The following is a 24,531-nucleotide window of genomic DNA, read 5'->3' as shown; positions in this document are numbered from 1 at the left end:
ATGCAATGTTATGTTATGCTATGCAATGTATGAAATGTTTTCAAGGACTTTTGGAATTTAACTTTGCGTAAACCACCAAAAGAGGGAAACTTTTATTAATAATTTCTTTTAATCAATGTTCATTACAAAAAAATAATAAAAATACAATGAAAGCTCAAGTCTCCCAGGGACGGCTTCTTTTTGGGCGGAGATATGCATTGAGTCTTCGTTCCTCATTAAGCTGGCTGGTGAGCTCTAATACTTTCTTCCTTTCTGCACCGAACTGAGTTTCAAAAGTGTCCCTTTCCTCTCTCAACTGGGTCCAGGATTTCTTCAATTCTTCAACATTGGTAGGCATATCTGGATAAGGAATGATCTGAGGGGTACCTCCTTCTACTTTTGGTTCAACAATCAGAGGTCCGATCGCAAGATATGGCATGATAAGCTCACGAGCTCTGGCGCGTACCCATCTGAGATAAGGTTCCATAGGAATAGAGTTTTTCTGTCATAAAGTACTTCTTTTCACCATGCCGCAAGCTCGTACAAACCTTTGACGGAGACCTTGAGAGTCGTTGTCATAGTCAAACACAGTGCCTTGAATAATTATTTCATGTGGACCGTCTCTTCGAGCATAACCAAACTGACGTAGGGCTAAAGCTAGGTTATAAGTATTACCTCCTCTTATCCCCGGGAGTGGTACGTTAGAGAATTCTCCGCAACGGTCAATGATGATAACATTTTCTTTGGGTTGGGGACACCAATGGATGTCAGAATGGGAGAGCGACATTATCCTTTGAGACCATTTCAAATTTTGCTCATTCTTTAAGACTGATTGAGGAAGGTGCGAAATAAACCACCTAGATAATAAAGGTACGCAGCACATGAGAGTCCCTTGCCTTTTCATAGTACGAGTGTGAAGGGAATGCAAAATGTCTCCAAGCAAGGTGGGCACAGGGTTATGAGTGAGAAATATCTTAACAGCATTCATGTCTATGAATTGATCCGGATTAGGAAATAGCACCAAACCATAGATTAGTAGGGCTAGAACCTCTTCGAAAGCATGGACATTCATAACTTTTAGGAATTCTCGGGCCTTATTTATCAGAAATTTGGCAAGTAAACCCTTAACTCCACTTCTTGTTACCCAATTAGTTTCAATGTCGGACTTTGTCATGTGTAAAGCCGCGACAACTTCTTCAGACTTTGGAATCTTTTCTAAACCATTGAAAGGTGTTTGATCAAGGATAGGTATCCCAAGCAGCCTGGAAAACTCTTCTAATGTGGGTACCAACTGATACTCTGGGAAGGTGAAGCAATGATGTTTAGGATCGAAGAACTGGAATATAACTCTCATCATATCTTCTTTGAAACCAGTGGTAACTAAATTGAGGAGAGAACCATGTTTCTTGATGAATTGAGCATGATCGGGCAGTTCTGACACTAAATCCTTGAGTTGAGGAGAGATCGCTACAAGATTGATCCGGATGGTCTTCTTGGAAGCCATAGCCTGTTTAACAGAGCAAAGTTAAACCCCTAAGTCCTTAAAATGGTTAGTACAATGTCATGATGTTATGATGTTATGATGTTATGATGTTATGATGTTATGATGTTATGTAAGTAACAAACACAAACAAGTCACACCGCAATCATTCCTGGGTTTTTAAGGCTTGCATGAGTTCCATAGGTAAGTACCCTCCCCACTGAAGTTTGGTTGGTTCCACCTGTCCTAGAATAGTAATCGGGTTCTAGAAGGATCTCAAATCATCGACCTTTCCTTAAGTCCACTTCAGTGCAACACCAAGCGGTTGACCAAAATTTCCCTAAAGTCCAATCTCAAAGAGTGTAGTATCGAGTATCAACCAACCCCAGTCGGAACCGAAGTCAGTTATCTCACTACTTTCTAATGGCTAGGATGAGTCAATTATGGTTCTAAAGGTCTGGTTAATGCTTTGATGACACCACGCAGACGCCAAATTTTTCCTCAAGTAAACATGAGGAACATCAGGACATCCAAAGTGTCACATTAACCGTAGCCATCATTTTAACCATTCCAGTATACGCCGGACAGTCGCGATGATCTTTTGCTACTTACCTAAGGTACACTAGATCCGGGTGTAGGATCTTTCACTCAAGCATAGAATACCCAAACAATCCCTTAAAAGTAAATCAGACGAAGGAACAATTTGAAAACATAAATGACCTTATTTTTTTATTTTTTTAAGGCAACCTCTCTTTTTAAATAATCCCCAGCAGAGTCGCCAGTTCTGTCATACGGTGAACTGACTTTGTGTGTTTTTGCTTTGGAAAGCAAATGTCGCGGATAACAAGAGTCGCCACCGACTTTTCTTTTATCCAATAAGGAAAGGCGGAAAAGAACAGGAAATACCTTGATTAGATTTTGGGTTCGGGAGGTACATTATACAAAGGGAAGGTGTTAGCACCCTTTGTATCCATGGTTATCCATGGGCTCTTAATTGCTTAATCACTTATGTTTTTCTTGTCTGAAAAAGTGTTTGAGAACTATTTAGAAAATGTTTTGAAAAGAGAGTTTAACATTGTAATGATTCTTGTATGAATGTATACAAAGTATTTATCTCGTTTAATTTTGAAAGCTGTTTAGAAAAATATAACTTGGCAATGATTCTAGTACGAATGTATACCAAATGGTGATTTTCTAATAGATATTTTGCAAAGTGTGAGGTGTGAAAAGTATTTTAAGTTGGGAGTCAGCATTTAAGAGTTATACCTACCCAAGGTCTTTATGGGTATTTCCTATCCTTATGAAGGTAAAACTGTCCTTACTATTGAGAAGTAAGTAGTCTTGTCCTTTGGATGTAAGGGACATCGTAGGGTCATTGAAGGAAACATTTGTAAGGATACCTTAGCATTCGAAGGGACGATCATCATTTAACCGTAGGCTACAACGACGGGCCATCGAGGGACAAAATCATATATTCGCAGGCAACATCCGAGGGACTATGATTTATCTTATAGTGACATGATGATTTAATCGAAGGGTCTTTGCTAAGTGTATCCCCACATTCACGGGACATGACCGTAATACCGTAAGGCAACAAAGAGAGGGCCAAGATAATATATTCAAAGGCAACATTTGTAATCAGTTAGGTAATTAGGATGAATCTCCACAAGGGTATCCCACAAATAAAGTGGAATACCTAGCAAGCTACCTTCTTCGGGAGTATGTGAGCCCTCACAAAATTCAGCAAACAGGTCAGAATACCAAATGGGGTGCGATCAATAGTTGCACCGAACAAAGGAATCGCAGCAGTAATAATGTCAGGCAAATAATACATAGCTATGATAGAACATGTCAGATAAGCACAGAACAGAACGGAAAAAAAATCAGCGACTATCATGTTCGCTACTGCCTCGCCTAGCGAAGGCTTGGCGAACACTCGCTACATGTTCGCTTAGCGATGTGCTAGCGAACGGCTGCGGGTTTTGAGTTTAATAACAGTACGATTTCAGCAAGCTCCAAACCCTATGGCATCCATTACAGAAATTACATGGTTAAACATTCAAGACATCCATGCATACTTAAATCCACATGCAAAACCTAAGATATATTTATAAATTCAATCGTAATGTCACATGTAAATTGGGAGCATAAAGCGGTAGTGGTAGTGCAAACCTGTTTGCAATTGAATTGCAACGTTGAATTGGCAGATCCCTCTTAGGGTTGGTGTCGGATTGAGTTGGGCGGAGGTAACCTTTGTGCAGATGAGTTTACTTCAGGGTTTCCTTTAGGGTTGTTCTGAATTCTCTTGGTTAGCCTCTAGGGTTTTTCCGGTTGCCTCTGTTAGGGTTTGCTTGTTCCCTCCCTCTGTGTTTTTTTTCTGAATGAGGTCTTGGTATTTATAATAGTTTTTGTGACCTAATGGGCTCAGAATGAAGCCCAAAAATTCTGGTATTCGCAAGCTTCGCTAGGCGAGTGGTGCAGCGAAGAATTCGCTAGGCGAAGGATTTTGCTCGCCTAGCGAGCAAGCCAGTTTAAGTCATTTTCTGGATTTGGCCACCTGTGCGCTGGGTCTTTGTTCCTTTAAGATTAATGTCTTGAAAAATGAGTTGGAGTGCCTTGAAAAATGTCTTGTAAGATTAAGGGGCAAATTTTGGGGTATGACACCATCATGACTGAGGCACGCAAGGTATTAATGTACCAGAGACATCACCGGAGGACATGGGATATTGAAGGCCGAGGAGCCAGAGGAGATGTAGTTCGACATATGCAGTGGTGGATTAGTATATAATAGTTGTACTTTGGATTCATTATAAATTATATTTTATTTTCACTTCATGCTACTTTATCGTGTATTTTGACTTTATTTATGTATGTTATTTTTGGACCATCTGATTTATATATGTCATTTTTTCATATCAATTGTATGATTTAAATCTCGTCACATAACATGATACATAACATTTATAATTTTTCATCTAAATAAACATAAACAAAATATACATGCATTGTTCTCTTAGGTTACGGAGATATATCTCCGGAATAATAAACGTGTTACATGTCTTTCAGAATGGATACATGATGTATGTTTTAAACAGGGTCGACCTTGTGCATGTGCAGCATGTGCTGCAGCACAGGGCCTCATATTTTAGGAGGCCCCAAAATTTGAAAATTTCATTTTTTTATAAATATTAATAAAAATAAATAAAATGTTAATAAAAAAACTTAATAATAAAAAAAAGTATTATGATAAAAATTTAATACATACAAAAATTAAGATTCATCAAAACTCAAAATAATTATAATTAAATTTATTTTTAATTAATACATAATTGTATTTTTGATATTTTTTATTATTATTATAATTGTATTTTTAAAAAAAATTGAGCCTACTTTTAAAATTAGAATGGGGCCTCCGATATGATTGGGCCTGGTTTTAAAATATTACGGATATGTATATCCGAATTAGAAAAACTTTACCCCGTACCCCTACAATTGTACCCACACCCCTACATTTAAATTTTTTTGACCAAAATACCCTCATATAAATAGGGTATATTTTTCATTTCTAATTTTTTTTACCATTTTCGTCTGAAGACTTCCGGAAAACAAATTTTTCACTTTTTGGCATTGTAAACCGGAACACTCAGAGTAAGTCTTCCGGTTCACGTAATGTATACCGGAACACATGTCTAAAGAGTTCCGGTTTGTTGCCTTTTAGGGGCACTGAACCGGAAGTTTTTTAGAAAGTCTTCCGGTTTGGTTTGTTGTATACCGAAAGTCTTTCTTAAAGACTTCCGGTTTGGATGGTCTAAACCGGAACTCTTTTAAAAAGTGTTCCGGTAGTCATCCTTTTTTTTTAATTCACCGGAACTCTTCTTTGAAGTGTTCTGGTGCGTTTTTTTTTATATAATTTTTAATAATTTTTTTAAAATGTTAAAAAGGATAGAATGAGAATTTTTAAAAAATTGTAGGGGTATGAGGCTAACTGTAGGGGTACAAGGTAAAATTTTCCCGAATTAGTTAACGTTTTGATTTGAGATAAAGTACGTTCGAAGATATATCTCCGGAATTTGAAAGACATTCTATATTTTCTATAAAATACTTTTTCATCCCATGGGATAAGATAAAGTTATGCTTTTCTTTCATTGGTTAAGAGGTATGAAGCCCGGACTCGGACACGGATATAGGACACGACACGGACACGAGGACCCCGCTAATGTAAAAATCATAGGACACAGACATGACTATATATATTTTATATATTAATATAATAATACAATTTATGAGTAAAATTTGTAAAGAGCTTATGTTTATGGCTAATGCTAACATGTGCCCCAAGGGCACAAGTTAATGATACACTTATAAAAATATTCTCTTGAAGCGCGTGCATTTAATTTCTTAAAATTTAAAATTTTGTTTTCTTCCACACAAACTTTTTAATAGTAGTAACCTTAACTTGTGCCCTAGGGGCACAAGTTAGCAAGACCCTTATAATAAAGTATTTTCAAGTATTCTTATAAATTATTATTAATTATTAACATTCTTTTGGGTATTTTATTTTTTCTAAAATAAAAGCAGAAGCGTGATTCGGTACGAACTACAGAGGTCGAGTAAGTGAGAAGAGTAGAATTCCGGCGAAGAAGAAAAATGGGAGTTGAGAAGCAAATCATAAGACCAGGAACCGGTCCCAACCCACGCTCCGGTCAAAACGTCACCGTTCACTGCACCGGTTACGGTAACCACTCACTCTTATCTCACTCTTCCTTTCAATTTTATCTCCAAACCCTAGATCCACCCTTTGTTTGATTGATTGATGCCCTAATTGTTTGTGATGATGATGATTAATCAACAGGTAAAGACGGTGATCTATCTCAGAAGTTCTGGAGCACAAAGGATCCTGGCCAGACACCATTCACTTTCAAAATCGGCCAAGGTTCTGTCATCAAAGGTATTATTCAAACCCTACATCAATAATAATTTAAAATTTTGAATAAAGTAAACATAATCACAGAAGGGTTGGTTTTGGACACGGAGACACATGAACTTTCAGAGGTATTAGCACTTTTGTTCTAAAGTATTCAAAACTTATTCCCTATATGATTTGTTCAAACTATTTGTGTTTGTAGGATGGGATGAAGGTGTCCTTGGCATGCAACTCGGCGAAGTTGCTCGTCTTCGGGTATATTATCTATTCCTAGTTATTTACTTACAACAACTTGTTGTTGCTTATGTTCGGTTGGATTTACTTATTTTTGAGCTTATTTATTGAAATAAGCACTTGTGAATTGTGATATTGTTTTAGAGAGCTTATAGAAATTGCTTATATGTTCATAATTACGGTTAAGAAGACAATTTATAGTTTATATGAAAATATTTTGATCTTATTTATAATGTAAGCACTTCTATGATAAGGGTTATATGCTACAAGTGCTTAATTAAGATGTTTGTTTTTACTCACACAAGATGGAGATCCACTTTGATTTGTATATATTAAGTGAATGTTTGGTTTAAATTTTGGACGAGGCAAAAGCAATTCTAGAGGTGTAGAATTGATTTTGAAATGATTTTGAGGTGTTTGGTTCTTCTGAAATAGAATTGAGTCTGCCCTCAGAATTGATTCTACTTGGTTAGAATTTGTTGCTTTTGAGTATAAAAGTGAATTTTACAATGAAATTTACTGTTCAATTCAATTTTGCATAAAGTTATCCAAACAAAAATCACTTTACATTCAACTCACTTTTAACCATAATCAGTTCACTTAAAATCAATTTTTTTCTCACTGCAGCATCAAACATACGCTAAACTTTATCAACCTGATTCCAATTGATCAATCAAATGCTCTTATTGAGTATATCATGTTTATAATTTTTTGCAAATAAAAAGACTTTAGTACTTTGTCAAATAGTTATCAATTTGAATAATCCGACTGTTATTCACCTTGTTTATAATCTTGCAGTGCTCTCCTGATTATGCTTATGGTGCCGGTGGTTTTCCTGCCTGGGGAATAAAGCCCAACTCTGTCTTGGAGTTTGAAATTGAGGTCTTAAGTGCACAATGAAAACCTTTTTAGTCTTTCATATGGTAAATTATTAGTATGAGTTGAGGATCCTCTATTTCATCAGACATGTTTAATGGTGTCCTTGCACTATGAATGATATTTACAGTGGTTGAGTTGTTGAACTTGAATACTAAATAAGACTCCACTGATGTGAAACTCTTCAGTATTAATATTTGCTAGCTTTTTTACTATATCCTCCTATTTCTTTATCAATTAGATAATAGCTTATGGTATCTGTTTCTGGCTTTCTGCTTCCGTGTGAAAGTCTTGAGATGGTTTTTGTGGATCCAGAAATTTTTTTACATGAATTTAGTTGGTCCACATATTTGTCAAAGGATTTATATCGTATAGGATTGTTGTAGAGGTCATCTTTGGATAAAGGTTATTTTATGAGATTATAAGAGAAACTGTTTTTTCTTCTAGAAACTCTAATGTGAAAACTTTTTTTTTTTCTTGAAAGGTTCTGTGTAAGCTATTGAAAGGTTCCTGGAATAAGGCTCTAAATAAGCTCTTATTGTTGCAGGAAAGCTCTCAGAAGCACCTTGCTTCTGGCCTCCTGTATTCAAAAATACTGTTGTATAGATTTTGAGAAACAATATTGGGTATTAGAGCTGGGATTTTTTTTGGTTACATCAACTTTTTTCTATGATTTTCAACCATCTAGAAAGTAAACATTAAGTACAAGACATGGTTGCGCTAAGAGTATAAGATTCAAGCTAGAAATGAATTAATTCTTTTGTATGTTTCTTTCAAATAATACATTCAAAAGAGTTAAAGACTCTTTTAACTCAAATTAACTCAAAAAACTTATTTTTAGCACAATCATGTCTAGGAGAATTTAACCGGCCAACCCCGTGTTATACTTGATCCCCAAAGAAATAGGTTTTTATAAAGTATGAGTAGATACCGGTAATTTTGAAAAAAGTGCAAAAATATTGGAAAATTTAAAATTTTTGGTAAAAAAATTATAACTTTATGAATTTTTATCAGAAAATTTGAAATTTCTAGTTAGATTTTTATTGAAAATTTTGAAATTTCTAGTTAGATTTTTATTGAAAATTTTGAAATTCTCGATATAAATATAAGTTTTTATTAAGGATATTGAAAATTTCAGTATTTATAACATGATTTTTTTTTTGAAATACTGGTATTAGTTCAAAGATACATAATTCTTAAAAAATTGATATAATTTAGTACCTATAATTTTAAAATTCAAAAATTTTAGTTCTCTTTTTCGACCCAATTTTATCCATGCATAATTTTGAAATATGTGAAAATTGAGATTATTTTAGATATTTATTTAAAAAAATAGATTATTTGGATAAAAAATTCAGGTGATATTTCTTGTTTAATATATATTCTTATTTACTTTTATTTTTATTGAAATATGCAGTTTTAAAACTTATTTTATTAATAGTGTGAGGTGTTATATTATTATTTTTATATTTTTTACTAAAACTTATATTAGTTTAATATAATGCTATTTTTTATTTCATATTTATCACACTTAATTAAATATTACTATTTTGTAATCTTAAAATAAGCACACTACATGTTATATATTTTGATTTTGTGACATACTATAAATATATAATCATGTATTGGTAAAAATTAAAAGAAATAATTTAACTCAAACCATATGTTATTTTTATCTTTGGAATCCATCTTTGGAATCAGGGACGGATATATATTTTGTAGCATTAAGTATGTGCAATAATTTATTTTAAAAAGAAAATATATAATCTCACAAATGTTCTATGCAATTTATAAAACTTGAATAATATTTAATAATTTTTTATTTTTAAATATAAATACAATTATCATTATAAATAAATAACTGGGATTTATAGCATAATTTTTATTTATTTATGGGTAATTTAGTTAATTGTTTAATTATTTTTATAAGTAAATATTTTAGAGTTTATATCATTAATTTTTTTTTAATGCAACCTTAATACTTCTTAACCACCACACAATTTTTTTTAAATGCATATAATTTGCGAAGATGCATATATGATGCACCAATTTCTGAATAAACATTGAAATATTTCGTAGTTGCATCTCTGAAACAATTTAAAACATATAATACATCCCACTTAGAAGTCATTTACATTTGAATTGTATCAGAGATGCATCTCAGGTATATTTCGGAGATGCATCTCCGAAACGTATTAGAACAGGTATTTCATGGTATATGTTGTTTATCTGTGTTCAAATGAAGATTTAAAATATGCCGTACAAATGTCATACAAAAATAGACGTACATAATTTCATATGAACAAAAAATGTCATACAAAAATAAAATACCAATAAATGTAAAAAATATCGTACAATCGAGGATCAATAAAGTAGTAAGACCGTCAAAATAAAGTGCATATCATAGTACTACAACTATATAATAAGAGACTACTGTGTGTGTCTGACAAGCTATCCCCTACCTCCTGTGCCTCGTTCACCTCCTGGCCATCAATTTGCCTGTCCTCCGGCGCTGTCTTCGGTACAACAATATCCTCTACGCCTCCGTCATGATGACATCTAGGACATGCCTCACATCAAATCCATCAGAGAAGATACCTCTGTCAATGCCTGCATGCGCAATCTCCACAATGCGACGACTCCTAGGCAAGACATCCTCATCATGATCTAACTGTGCCTGCTCATCCTCTAGTATCTCTTGATGAACTGATCTCGAAGGATCTCATGAAGCAGCATGCACCATGTACGATTGTGACACCTTGAAGAACCACGTGATGTACCCGTCCACGTAGCTCCAGTCGCTCGGAGCTATGGTAACTCGTGCCTCCTCCAGTATCAGATGACTCTCATTATCATTAAACATGTCCTCTATCTGTCTACGTGTCAAAGGAAGAGGTGCAGAGACAATAAGGTGTCTGAGAATGGTCTAAGTGTAGCCGAATTGCCGCATGACGTGCTCGAGCAGATGAGGAGCAGGGATACGCAACACGCATGCCAACCATCCAGAGTATAACACAATCTCGTAAAATGACTGCGTCTGATGGTGATCAACATAACTGTTGAAGTACATGTCCTCAGCAACCAAACGGCCAAGATAGACTTTTTTTACGAGATTATAAAAAACTTTTTTTCTTCTAGAAACTCTAATGTGAAAACTTCTTTTTTTCTTGAAAGGTTCTGTATAAGCTATTGAAAGGTTCTTGGAATAAGGCTCTAAATAAGCTCTTTTAGTATGGGCTTATTGTTGTACGAAAGCTCTCAAAAGCACCTTGCTCCTGGCCTCTAGTATTCAAATATAGTGTTGTATAGATTTTGAGAAACAACGTTGGGTATTAGAGTTGTGATTTTTTTTCGTTACATCAAGTTTTTTCTATGATATTCAATAATCTAGAAAGTAAACATTAAGTCCAAGATATTTTTCTATGATTTTTAACCATCTAGAAAGTAAATATTAAGTGCAAGACATTGGGTATTATATCTGTGATTTTTTTTCCTTACATCAACTTTTTCTATGGTTTTCAACCATCTAGAAAGTAAACATTAAGTACAAGACATGTTTGTGAGGAGTGGGGGTGTTCTCGGTGCATTTTGAACGGTTTTGACGCAAAAAGTCATCCGACCCGCAAGAGAAAAAAACATGCGGTTTGGTTTGGTTCGGTTGACTTTTAGAAATAAAACCGAACCAAATTAAACTAATGCGGTTTGATTCGGTTCAGTTGGTTTGGTTTTTTATAAAAAAACTATTGAGCCATAAATACACATATAGATGACTAGATAACTTCACATTTAGTCATTCATACACTACCAAATAACAACAAAACTCATCATATTTGGACAACAACTTCCCATTTAATATGTAAAAATCAGATTAGACAAAAGTTGAATAATAGACATAAAACAATAGCATAAAATAATATCAAAAACATTATAATAAAAAAATAGAGGAGATAAGAGACCAGTGAAGATGAAAAAGAAAGAACAAAAGAGAGGAGAGATTAGACAAGAAGATGTGCGATAAAAACAAAATTGGAAGAAAGAACTATTGCATAAAAATGAGAGGGTGAAAAAGAAAGAATATAACTAACTAGATATTAGACAAGAAGATGCAAGATGTATTTAGTGTGGAAGACGTGATATTTCTATGAGTGATTTGAGAAAACTGAAACTGAAACCCTGAGTGTGAGGAATAGAAAATCATTCCTAATCGTAAGGTTAAGGCATAATAGATTTAGATTTGGGTTGGATCTGAGTTAAGTGAAATAGGTTGTAACATAGTGCGTTTGATCCGATTTGGTTCGGTTTGCATAATACAAACCGCAAACCGAACCGAACCGAACCATGCGATTTTGTTAAAAGATGATCCAAATACATCCGAACCAAATGCGATTTTTTGAGGTTTTGGTCTGGTTTGATTTGCAGTTTTCTATTGGATTGGTTTGATTTTGAACACCCGTAATGACGAGTATAAGATTCAAGCTTGAAATGAAATAACTTTTGTATGTTATTTCTATTATGATGTTTCTTTCAAATAATACATTCAAAAGAGTTAAATAATATTTTAACTCAAATTAAGTTAAAGACTCTTTTAACTCAAATTAACTCAAATAAAAGCACGCATAATATGGTAGTGTCAGGTACGACGTGGGGTGGCCGGATAAATTCTTGTAAATATAATTGTACTAAAAGTAACTTATTTTTAGCACAATCATGTCTAGGAGGATTTAATCAGCCAATTATGCCTTATATCTAATCTCTACAATATACGTGCTTTATGCTTGTCCAAAGAAATCAGTTTTTATAAAGTATTAGTAAATACTGGTAATTTTGAAAAAAGTGCATCAATCCTCATCTGGTTGAGGAAATGCATCAATCTTCCTCTCGTGGTTAACAAACTTCTGCGGATCATGCTCCTAAAATTTGTCAAAAATAATCAATGTCAGAAATTAAAATTAACGTAAAATTTAATAAAGAATCCAACTAATGCTACCTCTCCATCCCAGATATGTATGATAATATGGTCTGAATACATAGGCAGTAAAGACAAATCAACTGGACCACCTTCAAAAGCCTTTGGCTCATCATCTACACTAGCCTCATCCTTCAGAGGTGGCACTGGATCATTAACATCATCAGTAGAGGTATGATAACATGTGAGACCGGATCAACATCATCATCGGTAGAAGGTGGCACTGGTGAAACCTGACGCCTGCAGGAGGATGAGGGAATGATGCGTCAGATGGTGAATCACGTCCCCTAAGGGAAGAAGAAGATAGAGTGGCATGAGGTGAAACACGAGCCTCATAAGTAGACGACTCTGTCTGGCCAGAGGGACCAGGAGCCTCAAGAACCTGCTGACTCTTCTCCCGCCAAACGGACGCGTGCTGAGCAACCCTGTCATCCCTCAGTCTATCATGTTCATTAGCCATTATGTTTGAAAGTTATAGTAAGACAAACCATTAATGTAGACAAATAACACACAAGCAAGATTATATATATATATATATATATATATATATATATATATATATATATATATATATATATATATATATATATATATATATATATATATATATATATATATATATATATATATATATATATTGTAGGAAATTCAGGAGATCCATTTTCGAAATCTCCTGCAGAAAATTAAATGTTGAAATTTTTTGGAGATGCATCTCCGGAATTTTCTACAACTCAGGAGTTGCGTCAATGGCGTAATGTACCACATGCAACCTCAAAAAATTTATTTTGATAATCAATTTTAGCCAACAAACAACTAATACATTATGACTAAACTATCTTAAATGTGATTTCTACTCATTTTTAACCCTAATAATTGATTTTTACTCATTTACATAAAAACTCAAACATTTATCAAAAACTCAAAAAACTTATAAGAAATTGATGATTTTGATGAAGTTGGATGGTGTTACAGATGAAGAATGATGTTTCCTTGAGTTTCCTTGAGCCTTATTGAATGAAATTTGACTTGGTGTATAAAAGAAATTTGAGAGTGGTTGAAGTTGAATAAATGTAAAATGTGAAATGAAAAAGAAGAATAGTCTGACGCGACTTAACCTTTAAAATGTTGCATTCAAAAACATTTCATACCGTTGATGTTTCTATGTAAAAATCGTTAAACGTAATTACATATTTCTTATTGATCATCATAATAATTTAGATATAATCAAATAATTTCATTTCTTAAAATGATATCAACTTAATTTTAATTTTTCACTCTTTTAAGAAAACATTTTATTCTTTTTTGTTTGTTCCTCAACTATGAAAGAAATTATAAAGAATAAAAGTTTTTCATGTCTGGTAGTGGTGACCCTTAATTTGTCTTGGTCACTCATATTCTCACAAGTGAAAATTATAATTCATGACACAATGTCATTGACTATGGCTCTAACTAGTTGAGACAAATTTGATTTTATCTGACACTCAACCATAATGTCATTTTTAGTAGATTTTTACAATATTTCAATTACTTTTTCTATTAACTTCACATATCTTGTAATAAATTATATATAAATCAAGATCATTGTAGTATGTTTCTATTCACATTAAAATCATGCTAATAAGACAAATCTACGATGTTTACAGTGGAAGTTGTCGGGACAAGAAGTGAGCCAAAGGCGACACACAAAGACACAAAAAATGGAAGAAAATCATTGTAAAAAACGTGTCACAACCAGAGAGGATTGGGACACGATCCTTAGAGGAAAACAAATAATTTTGATCTTATTTAAATCGTGGCACGATGAGAAGGCATCATGATGCAATCATATGATAAAAACGTCGAAGAAGTGTAATCTGATTTAATCATGGAGTGATGGGATACCTTCGCGCAATTTCCGCGGTTTCAAAACCATATTTAAGTAAAATATGATTCTATTTGACGAGGCTCTAAATTATAATCATCGAGAGACTATTATCGGATTTTAGAGGTCCATGATTCATTATTGGAGTTCATTTCTTCCCTTCTAATTCACACATTCCTTATCTAATTTTTTGGATATGAATGTTGATTTCATGAGTAGTTATGTTTCTTTAGATTAAGCTTTTAGAGATGAATTTATGTTGAGTAGCTTGAACAATATAGTTTGCTTTGTACTAATTTATGCAATTGTCTTTCTAATACTATTCAATAAAGTTGGTTCTTAATGCTTTCATACACTAATGAATGTTTTGATTGATCACAAGTTTTGAATGATTACTAATCCTAACTTTTACAACTCGGAGCCTAACTATATTGTTAGACATCTAATAGTCATGCACATAGATTATTAGTTGATTTATGATACTAGGAACTAATAAATTAACAAACCTTCTTTAATTGAAAATTGACCTAAGACGCCTGTGGAATTGTAATTAAAGAAGAGAGTTACTCACCCAAAATATGAGCGTCACTATTTTGTTTATTCATCGTGATATTACATAAGTGTTAGAACAACTAGAAGAATAAATAAAAATGAAAGTAAAAGGCAATGAACACAACCGATCTTTGTTAATATTGTTTGGCCAATGATGCTTGTAGTAGCTATAGTTTCTTTTATTTTTGTCTAATAATTAAGATTAGTTAGGGTTACATTTATTAGGGTTTCATCAGGGCTCAATTTATAATAATACTCTTGAAGTTTCCTACTTATAATAATTTCCACAATATCAACCATACTAAATAGTACCCATAATAATCTCCACAATATGAGCCATATTCAATAATCTCCATCTTGGCGAATGTCAAACTCTTATGAAGATTTTCTGAAAGACGATCACATTTTGGCAAATAGGAATCTAAACCTCTTACTTAACATTGAGAAACATGTAACAAGTTTAAGCAATGCCTAAACTTATCATTGAAGGCTGGCTTTGTCAACATCTTAGCGATATTTTATGAAGTATGAACATTTTCAAGTAATATATGTCCAGATGCAAGCAACTCTCTGATCTTGTGAAACCATACATCAATATGATTTGTCATGGCATGATACACCTGATTGTTTTCCAAATAAATGTCACTTTGTATCACAGTGCAATCGAGCTCCACCTTTCTCAACACCCAATTTTCTCATCAATCTTGTAAGCTATAATGCTTATTTGATAACTTCACCAACCTCCATGTACTCTACTTCATCTTTTGACCTCTTATCATCAATATCATAAGCATAATCTAAATCAACATATCTTACAGCAAAGGAATCACCTTGTTCACTGCTAAACGTGATACCATGATTCGTTGTACCCTTCAAGTACCTAAAAATCCACTTGACTGCATCATAATGAAGCCTTTTTCATTTTGGACATAAACTTACAAAGTTGGCATACAATAACATACATTAAACAACCAACAACATTGGCATAAGAAACCTTTGACATATACTCATGTTATGCATCTATCTTTGGACACTAATTCAATGAAAGCTTAAAGTGATTCCCCAATGAAGTACTTATAACCTTCAAATTACTCATGTCAAACTTGTCTAACGCATTTTCAACATAGATTTTTTTGAAAGAGTCATAATTTTCAATAATATTCTTAGTATAATCTAAGTCTTTCATGTCAAAGTCTTTTCCCAACTTAATTTTTAGTTTATTTATGTCATGTAAATGATTAGTAACTATCAACATATCATCAACTTACTTAACAGAAAATAAAAGAGTCGTCATCAAGGCTCATAACATAAACACAATAGTCATACTCACACCTTATGTAGCCAATCTGATGCATGTATAAATCAAATCGCTTGTACCGTTACCTTGGAGACTGATTCAAACCATACAAAGACCTCTTCAAACTACAAACTAGTATGCCATGTCCAATGTCACTGAACCCATATGACTGATCCATGTGAACTTTCTCATATAAATTACTATGAAGAAATGTTGTCTTCAAATCCATCTGCTTTAAATACATTTCTTGGCTGACTACCAAGGCTAACAGGACCCTGATAGAAGTACATATAATGATCGGAGAGAAAATCTAATTATAGTCAACCCTCTTTCTGTTGTGAATACCCCTTTTCTATAAGACGGGTCTTGAACTTTTTCTCTTTTTTTGTTATTGATAATTTTCTCTTGAAGACCCACTTACAAATGATGACCATTTTCCCTTTAAGAAGTAGAACAAACTCCCATGTATGCTTTTTCTTCAAGGACTCCATCTACTCCACCATTTCATCCATCCACTTATCTCTCTCCAAGATAGTTATAGTCTATCGAAAGCTAGAAGAATCTCCAGAATTAGTAAGAAGTGCATAGACTGTCAAGTCTTCATACCCATATATTTCTGGTGGTTTGGTTGAATAGTGATTTATGTCATGTACAAGAATATAATCCTCTAATCCACCTAAAACTTCAGATTTATGGTCAATTTCAGAATCACCATCTGATTCCTCTTATGGTTCAGAAACTACTGCATACTAGTGGTGGATCAACATCCATTTGAATCACCTTTTTGTTGAAACTTTCTCCTTCAAATGCTGACATATCTGTTGTAATTGACTACTTCACCATGTTCTTTTTAACCATATCCCATAACTTGAACCCCTTCATACCTTTTGTGTAACCAACAAAGACACACTTCTTCAACTTTGGGTCAAGTTTGGACTGATCTTCACAGGATATATGCACATAAGCTGGACACCAAAAAATTATTAAGTTGCCAATATCAATAGAATTACATGTTCATACATCATATGCAACCTTCCTCTTCAATGAAACCCGCCATGACATGTGTTGATAAGATAACACACCATGTTAACTGTTTTTTCCTAGAAACCTTTTGATAGTCTATAATTTAACAAGTGACACCTTCCTTTTAAGTTAGAGACTTATCCATTATGTTTACCATATCATTTTATTGTAGTGTCTTAATAATTGAGAAATACCTTTGAATATCGTGTTCTTCAAAAAACCTCTTTAAATTTGAATAAGTGTACTTTATCCCATTATCTAACCGAAATACTTGATTTTTCAGCCTGTTTGATTCTCTATCTTTTCCTTCCATAACTTGAACTTGGTAAAGACTTTAGATCCATGCGTCAAGAAATACACCAAAACCTTGCGAGAAAAATCTTCTGCGAAAATAAAAAAATACTTGGAACCATCCATGGAAACCTCTTTAGTAGGCCCCTACACATCTGAGTGCACATAGTATGAAATTCCCTTTATTTTGTGCTTTATGGTATTGAACCAAACATGACATTGTTTCCCAAGTACACAATACTTTCACAAATTCATCTTGCAACTATGAATATCCTTCAATAGATTTCTCTTATGAAGTTCCATCATCCCATGCTCACTGAGATGACCCTAGCGCATATGACAAAGTTTGAGTGCATAATTATCAGACATAACTGATGCAACATCACCTGCAACACTGTTTCCAAATAGTTTGTAGATGTTACCCACAATCCTCCTTTCATTTATCACAAATAATTCACCTTTGTTAACCTTAATAATATCCCTATCTCCATCAAACTTGTAGGAGAAACCATTTTCCCATAGAGTATCTAGGGAAATAAAGTTCTTCCTAAATTCTGGAATATCTCTAACATCGTTCAGTGTTCACACGTCACCATCGTCCATGGAAATTTTTATTTGTCCTATTCTAATGGTAGTACATACTTTATCATCACCTAGATAAACAAATTCAAAATTACCTGAACTGAATATAATGAACCATTCTCGGTATGGCATCATGTGGTAAGAACAACCAGAGAAATAATCCACACATTTGTGCATTTACTGGTGCAACATATAATATCTCTGCTTTAATGCTAGAATCATCGGTTTGAACCACATTTGCAGAACTAAATGAGTCCTTCTTTTTGTTTGGATATTCCCCTCTTCCAATGGCTAATCTATTTGCAACTATAACACTAAACTGGTTCCCGATTCTTAGATTAAGACCTCTTATTTCCATAGCCTCCATTACTCTTGTTCCACCCACGATTTTGAAACTCTTTCACATACAGACCGTTGCCTTAAGTTTCTTTCTCTAAACTTTGTCTCCTTTGAGAATGGGACAAAAATGCAGTAGTAATCACATCAAAACTAATATTGTCTTTCCCGTAGACAAGAGTAGTCACCAAGTAGTCATAAGAAGCTAGTAACGAGTACAACAAGATAATTATATTATTGAGTACATTAACATGTTTTCAATTTGATCCTTCCCGCATCTTTAGAATATATAGTTATTGCTTCGCGAATAATTTATTCACCTGTGTCTTCGACATATACTGACTCTCAAATTTATCCCAAACTTGCTTCGACGTCATCAGCTTCAGGATATGATACATCATCTCGTCTGAAACACTTAGGTGAACAATCTTGCGACCTTCTCCTTTATCTCTATCTAATTAGTATCCTCAATGTCATTCAGTTTCGTCTCACACAACGCCTTTTATAAACTTTGCTGAGCTAACATATCATTAATCCTCAATTTCCATAATTTGAAATTACTTGTCCCATCAAACCTTGCTACTTTGAATTTTGCAGCATGGTTAACCGTCATCTAATACCAAATGTTAGAAAAAAAACCAGTAAAAAAGAATAAAGCGAACAAAAGTAAAAGAAAATGAACACGATTGATCTTTGTGAATGAAATTCTGTCAATGGTGCCTACCTCTGCGACTATAGAGCAATTATAATTCCTTTTATTTTTGTCTAATAATTATGATTCATTAGGGTTACATCGTTACATGTAATATATATAATGATAGGGCTCAATTTAAAATAATACCCTTGAAGCCTCAACATCCCCAATATTCTACCCATAATAATCTCCACAATATGAGTCATACTCAATAATACCCATAATAATTTCCATAATATGAGCCATAGTCAACAATAAGCAATTACAGAAATGAGACGAAACTACTGAGTAATAAAAAATAAAGAACTAAAAAAAGGTCTAAGCGTGTTTAAATTGATAGTTTTTTTATTTCTAGTAATTTTCAATTTATCTTTACCAATTAATGTGATATCCATACGCCCACTCCTTTGTTAGTGTTGCACAATCGGAGTAAAATTGATAATTGTTGGGTAGAAATTATACAATCTCCGACAAATCTTTATAAATTTTATTGTTGACGATATTTAGTACACTTGGTGAATTTAATCCGCAATTTTTTTATGATGTTGGGGATTGTTGAGTAATTTTAACAAGGCAAATCTCTATATCACTAAGTTTTTTTTTTGTATTTTAAATTTTAATCTTTCCTTTATTTGTTTTTTGTTTAAGTCTACAGTGTTTATGATGTATTTTCATTGTTTTTGTGTATGCAAGGTAAAGTATTAGATAAACTATTTTTTGATTTAGAAATTGAGAAGAGTGCAAAGGTAAATTAAAAATCAATCATTAGCAAAAAAAAAGCAGCATAAAAAGAAAAATTATCGGATTGAGATAACAAGAATGTGCATTCACCACAACCTTCTCTACATTAAAGAAGATATTATGTGCATTCTGAAAGTCATGCAAGACCTCCACAAGGGAAACCTAAGTGTACCCAAAAACATTTTGACAGAGGAACCAACAGAGAACAAATCACTCAAATATTCCACCCAACGAATCCAGTCGCCTTTGATATAAAAATAAATTATGTTCTTACAAGTTTACGAGATACACAATTTGATAAAAGACGAGTTATGGATCCATATGTGAGCAAATTCCAAAAAACTTGTTCTCTATGTTGTTAAAATAAAGTAATTTAGAATCAGATTAAACTAAGATTTATCATGCTCATCACTACGAGAAGAGCAAAATGATGGATACATGTATTGCCAAGTGGTGTCATACATACATACATAACAATAGCTTGAATAAAGTACGTAAAATAATAAATTGATATGATGGAGAAAGTATGAAACTGGTCTTATGTGAGGTCGAAATCAAGTAGCGAGTTTTTCATTCAAGAAAGCATTCAGCGAAACTCTTAAATGATGTCGTTTTATTTTATGCTGAATCTAAAAAAAAGATATAAAAACATTGAACTTAGGCTTTAGGGTTTATGCTGAATTTGGAAAAAAATATAAAATAATATTAAACTGTGGCTGCTGGGATTCGAGCCCAGGTCTCCACGGCCACAACGTGGAATTCTTACCACTAAACTACAGCCACTTGATGTTGGTGCAAATGAATATTATAATACATAACTATTTTTAATAAAATTGTTTTTTTATCATTCTTGCAAAGCATTCATCTTTATTGATACAAAAAAATTTCATAATATTTAATTTATGTTGTTGAGAATGTTCATATTTGATGATATATGGTAAGAGATATTTCTTTTACTTTACAATTTGTTCTATAGAGTTGAATGGAACAAAACTCTAATTCTAATATACTATTATAATTTATTTAAGATCTATCAAATTACATACTATCAGATCTTTAGTGTTATACTCCAAATATTTAGTTTTAGACATGAGTAAGGGTGTTGGAAATATCATATTAGAGCACAAAAAAAAATCAAATATCCAACCTATGAAAATCAATGTCCACCAACATTATCATTTTACCCTTCTTTTAAAATTTAACACAACTAAAAATAAAGATACTTTGGTATTTTCACTTATTGTCTCCTTTGCCATGCACTATTCACACCATTTATATCATTCATCACATCACTTTTTCTTCTTCTTCTTTTTCTTCTACACACACGCATGCGCAGACACGTGCGCACACACACACACTCGCATGTACACATACACATGCACGCGCGCGCACACACACACATACATATGAGTTTTCAAGCCTCTATATCTTAAGAAAATATCCATAAAAATATTTAAGAGACGTTCCAGTTGAATCAGGAACTATCTGAATGATTTTAGACAAAATTTTGTATTGTTCAACCGATTGACACTTATACCTAATTGATTGGGTCAGTGCAAAAATTGTCCTTAATTATTTGTGATAGTCTCTTAATGAACATAAACATCTATGGATCTATTTTTTCTTTCCTTTTTTACTTTTCTAATCGATTATTTTTATGTCATCCAATCGATTGGAATAAGGTGTCAATTGATTTGGCAATTAACTTTTCTTTTTTGCGTCACATTTTAGTTTATAAATAGAGACTTTTCCCTTCTCATTTTCACATCCAGAAACGTGAGTTCACTATCTCACTCTCTACAATGTTTTTCAACTTTCTCTCACATATTTTAGTCGTAGCACTTCCGAGAAAGTCCTTTTGTGTAGCGATGAATCTTTTGTATTCTGGGTATTATTGTAAACTCACCAAGAAATATTTTTATCTTTATTGAATAATTTATCCATTAAGGATTGTTGTTTGGATTCGAATCGAAAATCTTTAAAAGCTTTGGTTTGGAGATTTAGATACTAATTCGCCATTTTAGTTCGAAAGCTCAGTCCTTTCAAAAGTTTTATTCGATTCGAGATCAGTTTGGTATAAAATCTCATTAGTTTGTGGTTATCATGTAAAAACACCGATTTGGTTCGAGATAAACCCTGTATAAAATCTCATCGGTTCATAAGCTCTTCTCGATTAAAAACTTGCTTAGGTTCAAGATAAGCCCGATATAAAATCTCATAGGTTCTTGATCAGCCCGTCAAAATCACAGTTCGGTTTGTGAATTCAAGAAGGTTTAAAAGCTCACATAGGTTTGAGATAAACCCGTATAAAATCTTGCTTTAACTTGAGGACACGAATTTTAAAGTTGTTATTTGAAAAGAATACTAACCGCTTCAATCTGTCGTTTGAAATGAAGACTAACCACTTCACTCTGATGTACATTATTTGATTGGAAGTTAGCCATAAATTTCAGTTTTTCTTATATAAGGGGATTCGAAAGTTCAACCTACTAAAACCTTCTTAGGATTTACTAGATACTCTCGAGAAAAAATCTTGGATAGAAGATTAAGTATTTTCTTTTTGACATAACCTCTATAACTTATGGTGTTATTTCTCTATCCTTAACTCTTTTTTTTCCGCGTTCTTAATTTTCGCTGCTTATTTATAAAACATTTTTAAAATAATTTCGAACATTAAAAATATTTTTCAATTTTTTTCAATTTTTTTTCTTCTTAAAACTCACAATTCAACTCCCTCTCTTATATGAAATCACATGTCCAACATTGTGGTATTCTTGTTTTCAAGTGTTTATGTTAACTTATTTTTCTTTCTTATAACAAACTTGTTATGTTAGTTCCACAATGTTTTGTTTTGTTTAATTATATATTTTTATACTTTTAAACACGATTACATGCTTTTGTTTCTTTTTAAGATTTTTGTTTACTTCAATGCTTTCTTATGTCAGACTTAATATCAGTTACTTCAATGCTTTTTAAGATTTTCATTGGTTATTTATTTCTGACAAGTTTACACTTTATTTTGGAGTGAACATTTTTTTTCCAATTAGATTTCATCATTTAAAATATCACCTTGTTGGAATTCACACCACAATAGCTATCAATTGAATTGATTCAACAAAATTATTTTGCAGTGGAATGTTACTAACGTACAAATTATGGAAGAATTATACTAGATATTTTCTTAAACTCACTACTCAATTAAGATTGGATTATCCGTTGTTTTTAATTAATAGAATAAAAACAAACCTGTTTATATTTAGTGTATATTAATTTATTATAATTATATATTAGTATATTGATTTGTTGTAATTATATATTATTAATTTTTTAAATTAATAAGTGAAATCTTGTATATTATTTAAAAAAGAGATCAAGAAAATTACTTTCTTATATTAATTATCAAGAATTCAATAATTCAGCCTGCGACTGGTACATTATATTTGTTTATATCATCTTAGTTTTAGTAAGATAATAAGGTGTTTAACCCCTTGATTATTAATTTAAATTTCTTTTTCCAATTACAATCATATACATATCTAATTTTCATTACTAATGCTTAGAATAGAAGTAGAGTGATGACTAATAAAAATACGGAGGAAATTAAAGATTTTGAGAAAAGATATAACAATGTTTTTCTAACCTATGCAACATTGTATAGGATAAAACAATTAACTCACCACTTTCTTTAATATAAACTATCATATTAATTTATTTATTTTAAATATTTTTTTTTCTATCTTCTCACCCAATTAATAGACCACCATAAATTAAAGAAAGTGGCTCAGAGGTATTTTTTTTTATCTTTTATCAACCAAAAAAAAAATATATTTATGAATAAAAACAAATAAAAATAATTTCAAGCATCATACGATCAAACACAAGTAAATTAGAAACAACATTGAACCTGAATTTAAATTACCACTGTAGATTAGAAACTTCGGTTCAAACTAAGACTTTAAACAAGACTCCAAAAATTTAAATAAGACTTTAAATAAAAAATAGGATTCAAATTTTATTGTGCTTGAGATTCATTCTTCCTCTTCTTGGTATTTGATGACTAAACATAACCTTCTTTGTCCGGATAAGTTGTAATATTGTGGTCAATTCTCTTGCAAAGGGTACAACTTCTTACTTTTGTTGACACTTCGATTCCACTTTTTAATCGTTTTGTTTTGGGACAACCTTTTATTATTGAACGTGTTGGATTTTTAATAAAGTCTACCACATTCTCCACATTTTCCAAATTCTCAATTGATGGACCCTTACCTTTATGTCCTTCTTCACTAAGCATCGTATTTACTTCGATTGATCTTTGAAATTCATCTAGACACCAACGTAACGGCAATTACCTTATTGAAATCTGAAAGCAATCTTTATGAAGGAATATTGTCAATACATAACGACAAAGAATGCCCAAAAACTCAAAATGCTTACGACTACAACCAACCACATCACCATCCCAAAAGACTTTATGCTTTTGTGAATGTTGTTCATTGTAATATTTCATAATAAATTCTACACGATTTTCTTCACAAATCTTGTATTGAGTTACTCTCTTAAATTCCTTCTAAAACTTCTTAAAAATAAATTTTGTGAAAATATTATGAACTTGCTCCTCTAAAAGGGATAAAGATCTAAGTGAATATCCCATACATGTATCCAACATGGTGTGATGTAATTGTTGTTGCCCAACGT

At 32.6% G+C, this 24,531-nt stretch overlaps 1 protein-coding gene and 1 non-coding gene across 2 annotated transcripts; one reads left to right on the top strand and one right to left on the bottom strand.

Annotated features, from left to right (window-relative positions):
* Positions 1–5,986: 5,986 nt before the first annotated feature.
* Positions 5,987–7,708, top strand: LOC127084320 (peptidyl-prolyl cis-trans isomerase FKBP12). Its single transcript, XM_051024747.1, has 4 exons — positions 5,987–6,194; positions 6,312–6,407; positions 6,586–6,638; positions 7,416–7,708. The coding sequence occupies exons 1-4, from the start codon at positions 6,107–6,109 to the stop codon at positions 7,515–7,517; spliced, it is 339 nt and encodes a 112-aa protein (XP_050880704.1). The 5' UTR covers positions 5,987–6,106; the 3' UTR covers positions 7,518–7,708.
* A 12,839-nt stretch (positions 7,709–20,547) lies between these two features.
* On the bottom strand, positions 20,548–20,619 carry TRNAH-GUG (transfer RNA histidin (anticodon GUG)). Its single transcript has one exon. It is a non-coding gene; the product is annotated as a tRNA-His (tRNA).
* Positions 20,620–24,531: the final 3,912 nt, after the last annotated feature.

The sequence above is a fragment of the Lathyrus oleraceus genome, chromosome 1 (assembly GCF_024323335.1).
Source record: "Lathyrus oleraceus cultivar Zhongwan6 chromosome 1, CAAS_Psat_ZW6_1.0, whole genome shotgun sequence".
In the NCBI taxonomy this organism is placed as follows: Eukaryota; Viridiplantae; Streptophyta; class Magnoliopsida; order Fabales; family Fabaceae; genus Lathyrus; species Lathyrus oleraceus.
The sequence above is the reverse complement of the archived record's forward strand: the minus strand, read 5'-3'. Positions and strand labels throughout refer to the sequence as shown.

Bases quoted from the DNA above. Each gene is read 5' to 3' on its own strand.
- LOC127084320 (XM_051024747.1), top strand. From the start codon at position 6,107: ATGGGAGTTGAGAAGCAAATCATAAGACCAGGAACCGGTCCCAACCCA. The intron at 6,195-6,311 runs GTAACCACTCAC...ATTAATCAACAG, and splicing joins CGTTCACTGCACCGGTTACG to GTAAAGACGGTGATCTATCT. The intron at 6,408-6,585 runs GTATTATTCAAA...TTGTGTTTGTAG, and splicing joins CCAAGGTTCTGTCATCAAAG to GATGGGATGAAGGTGTCCTT.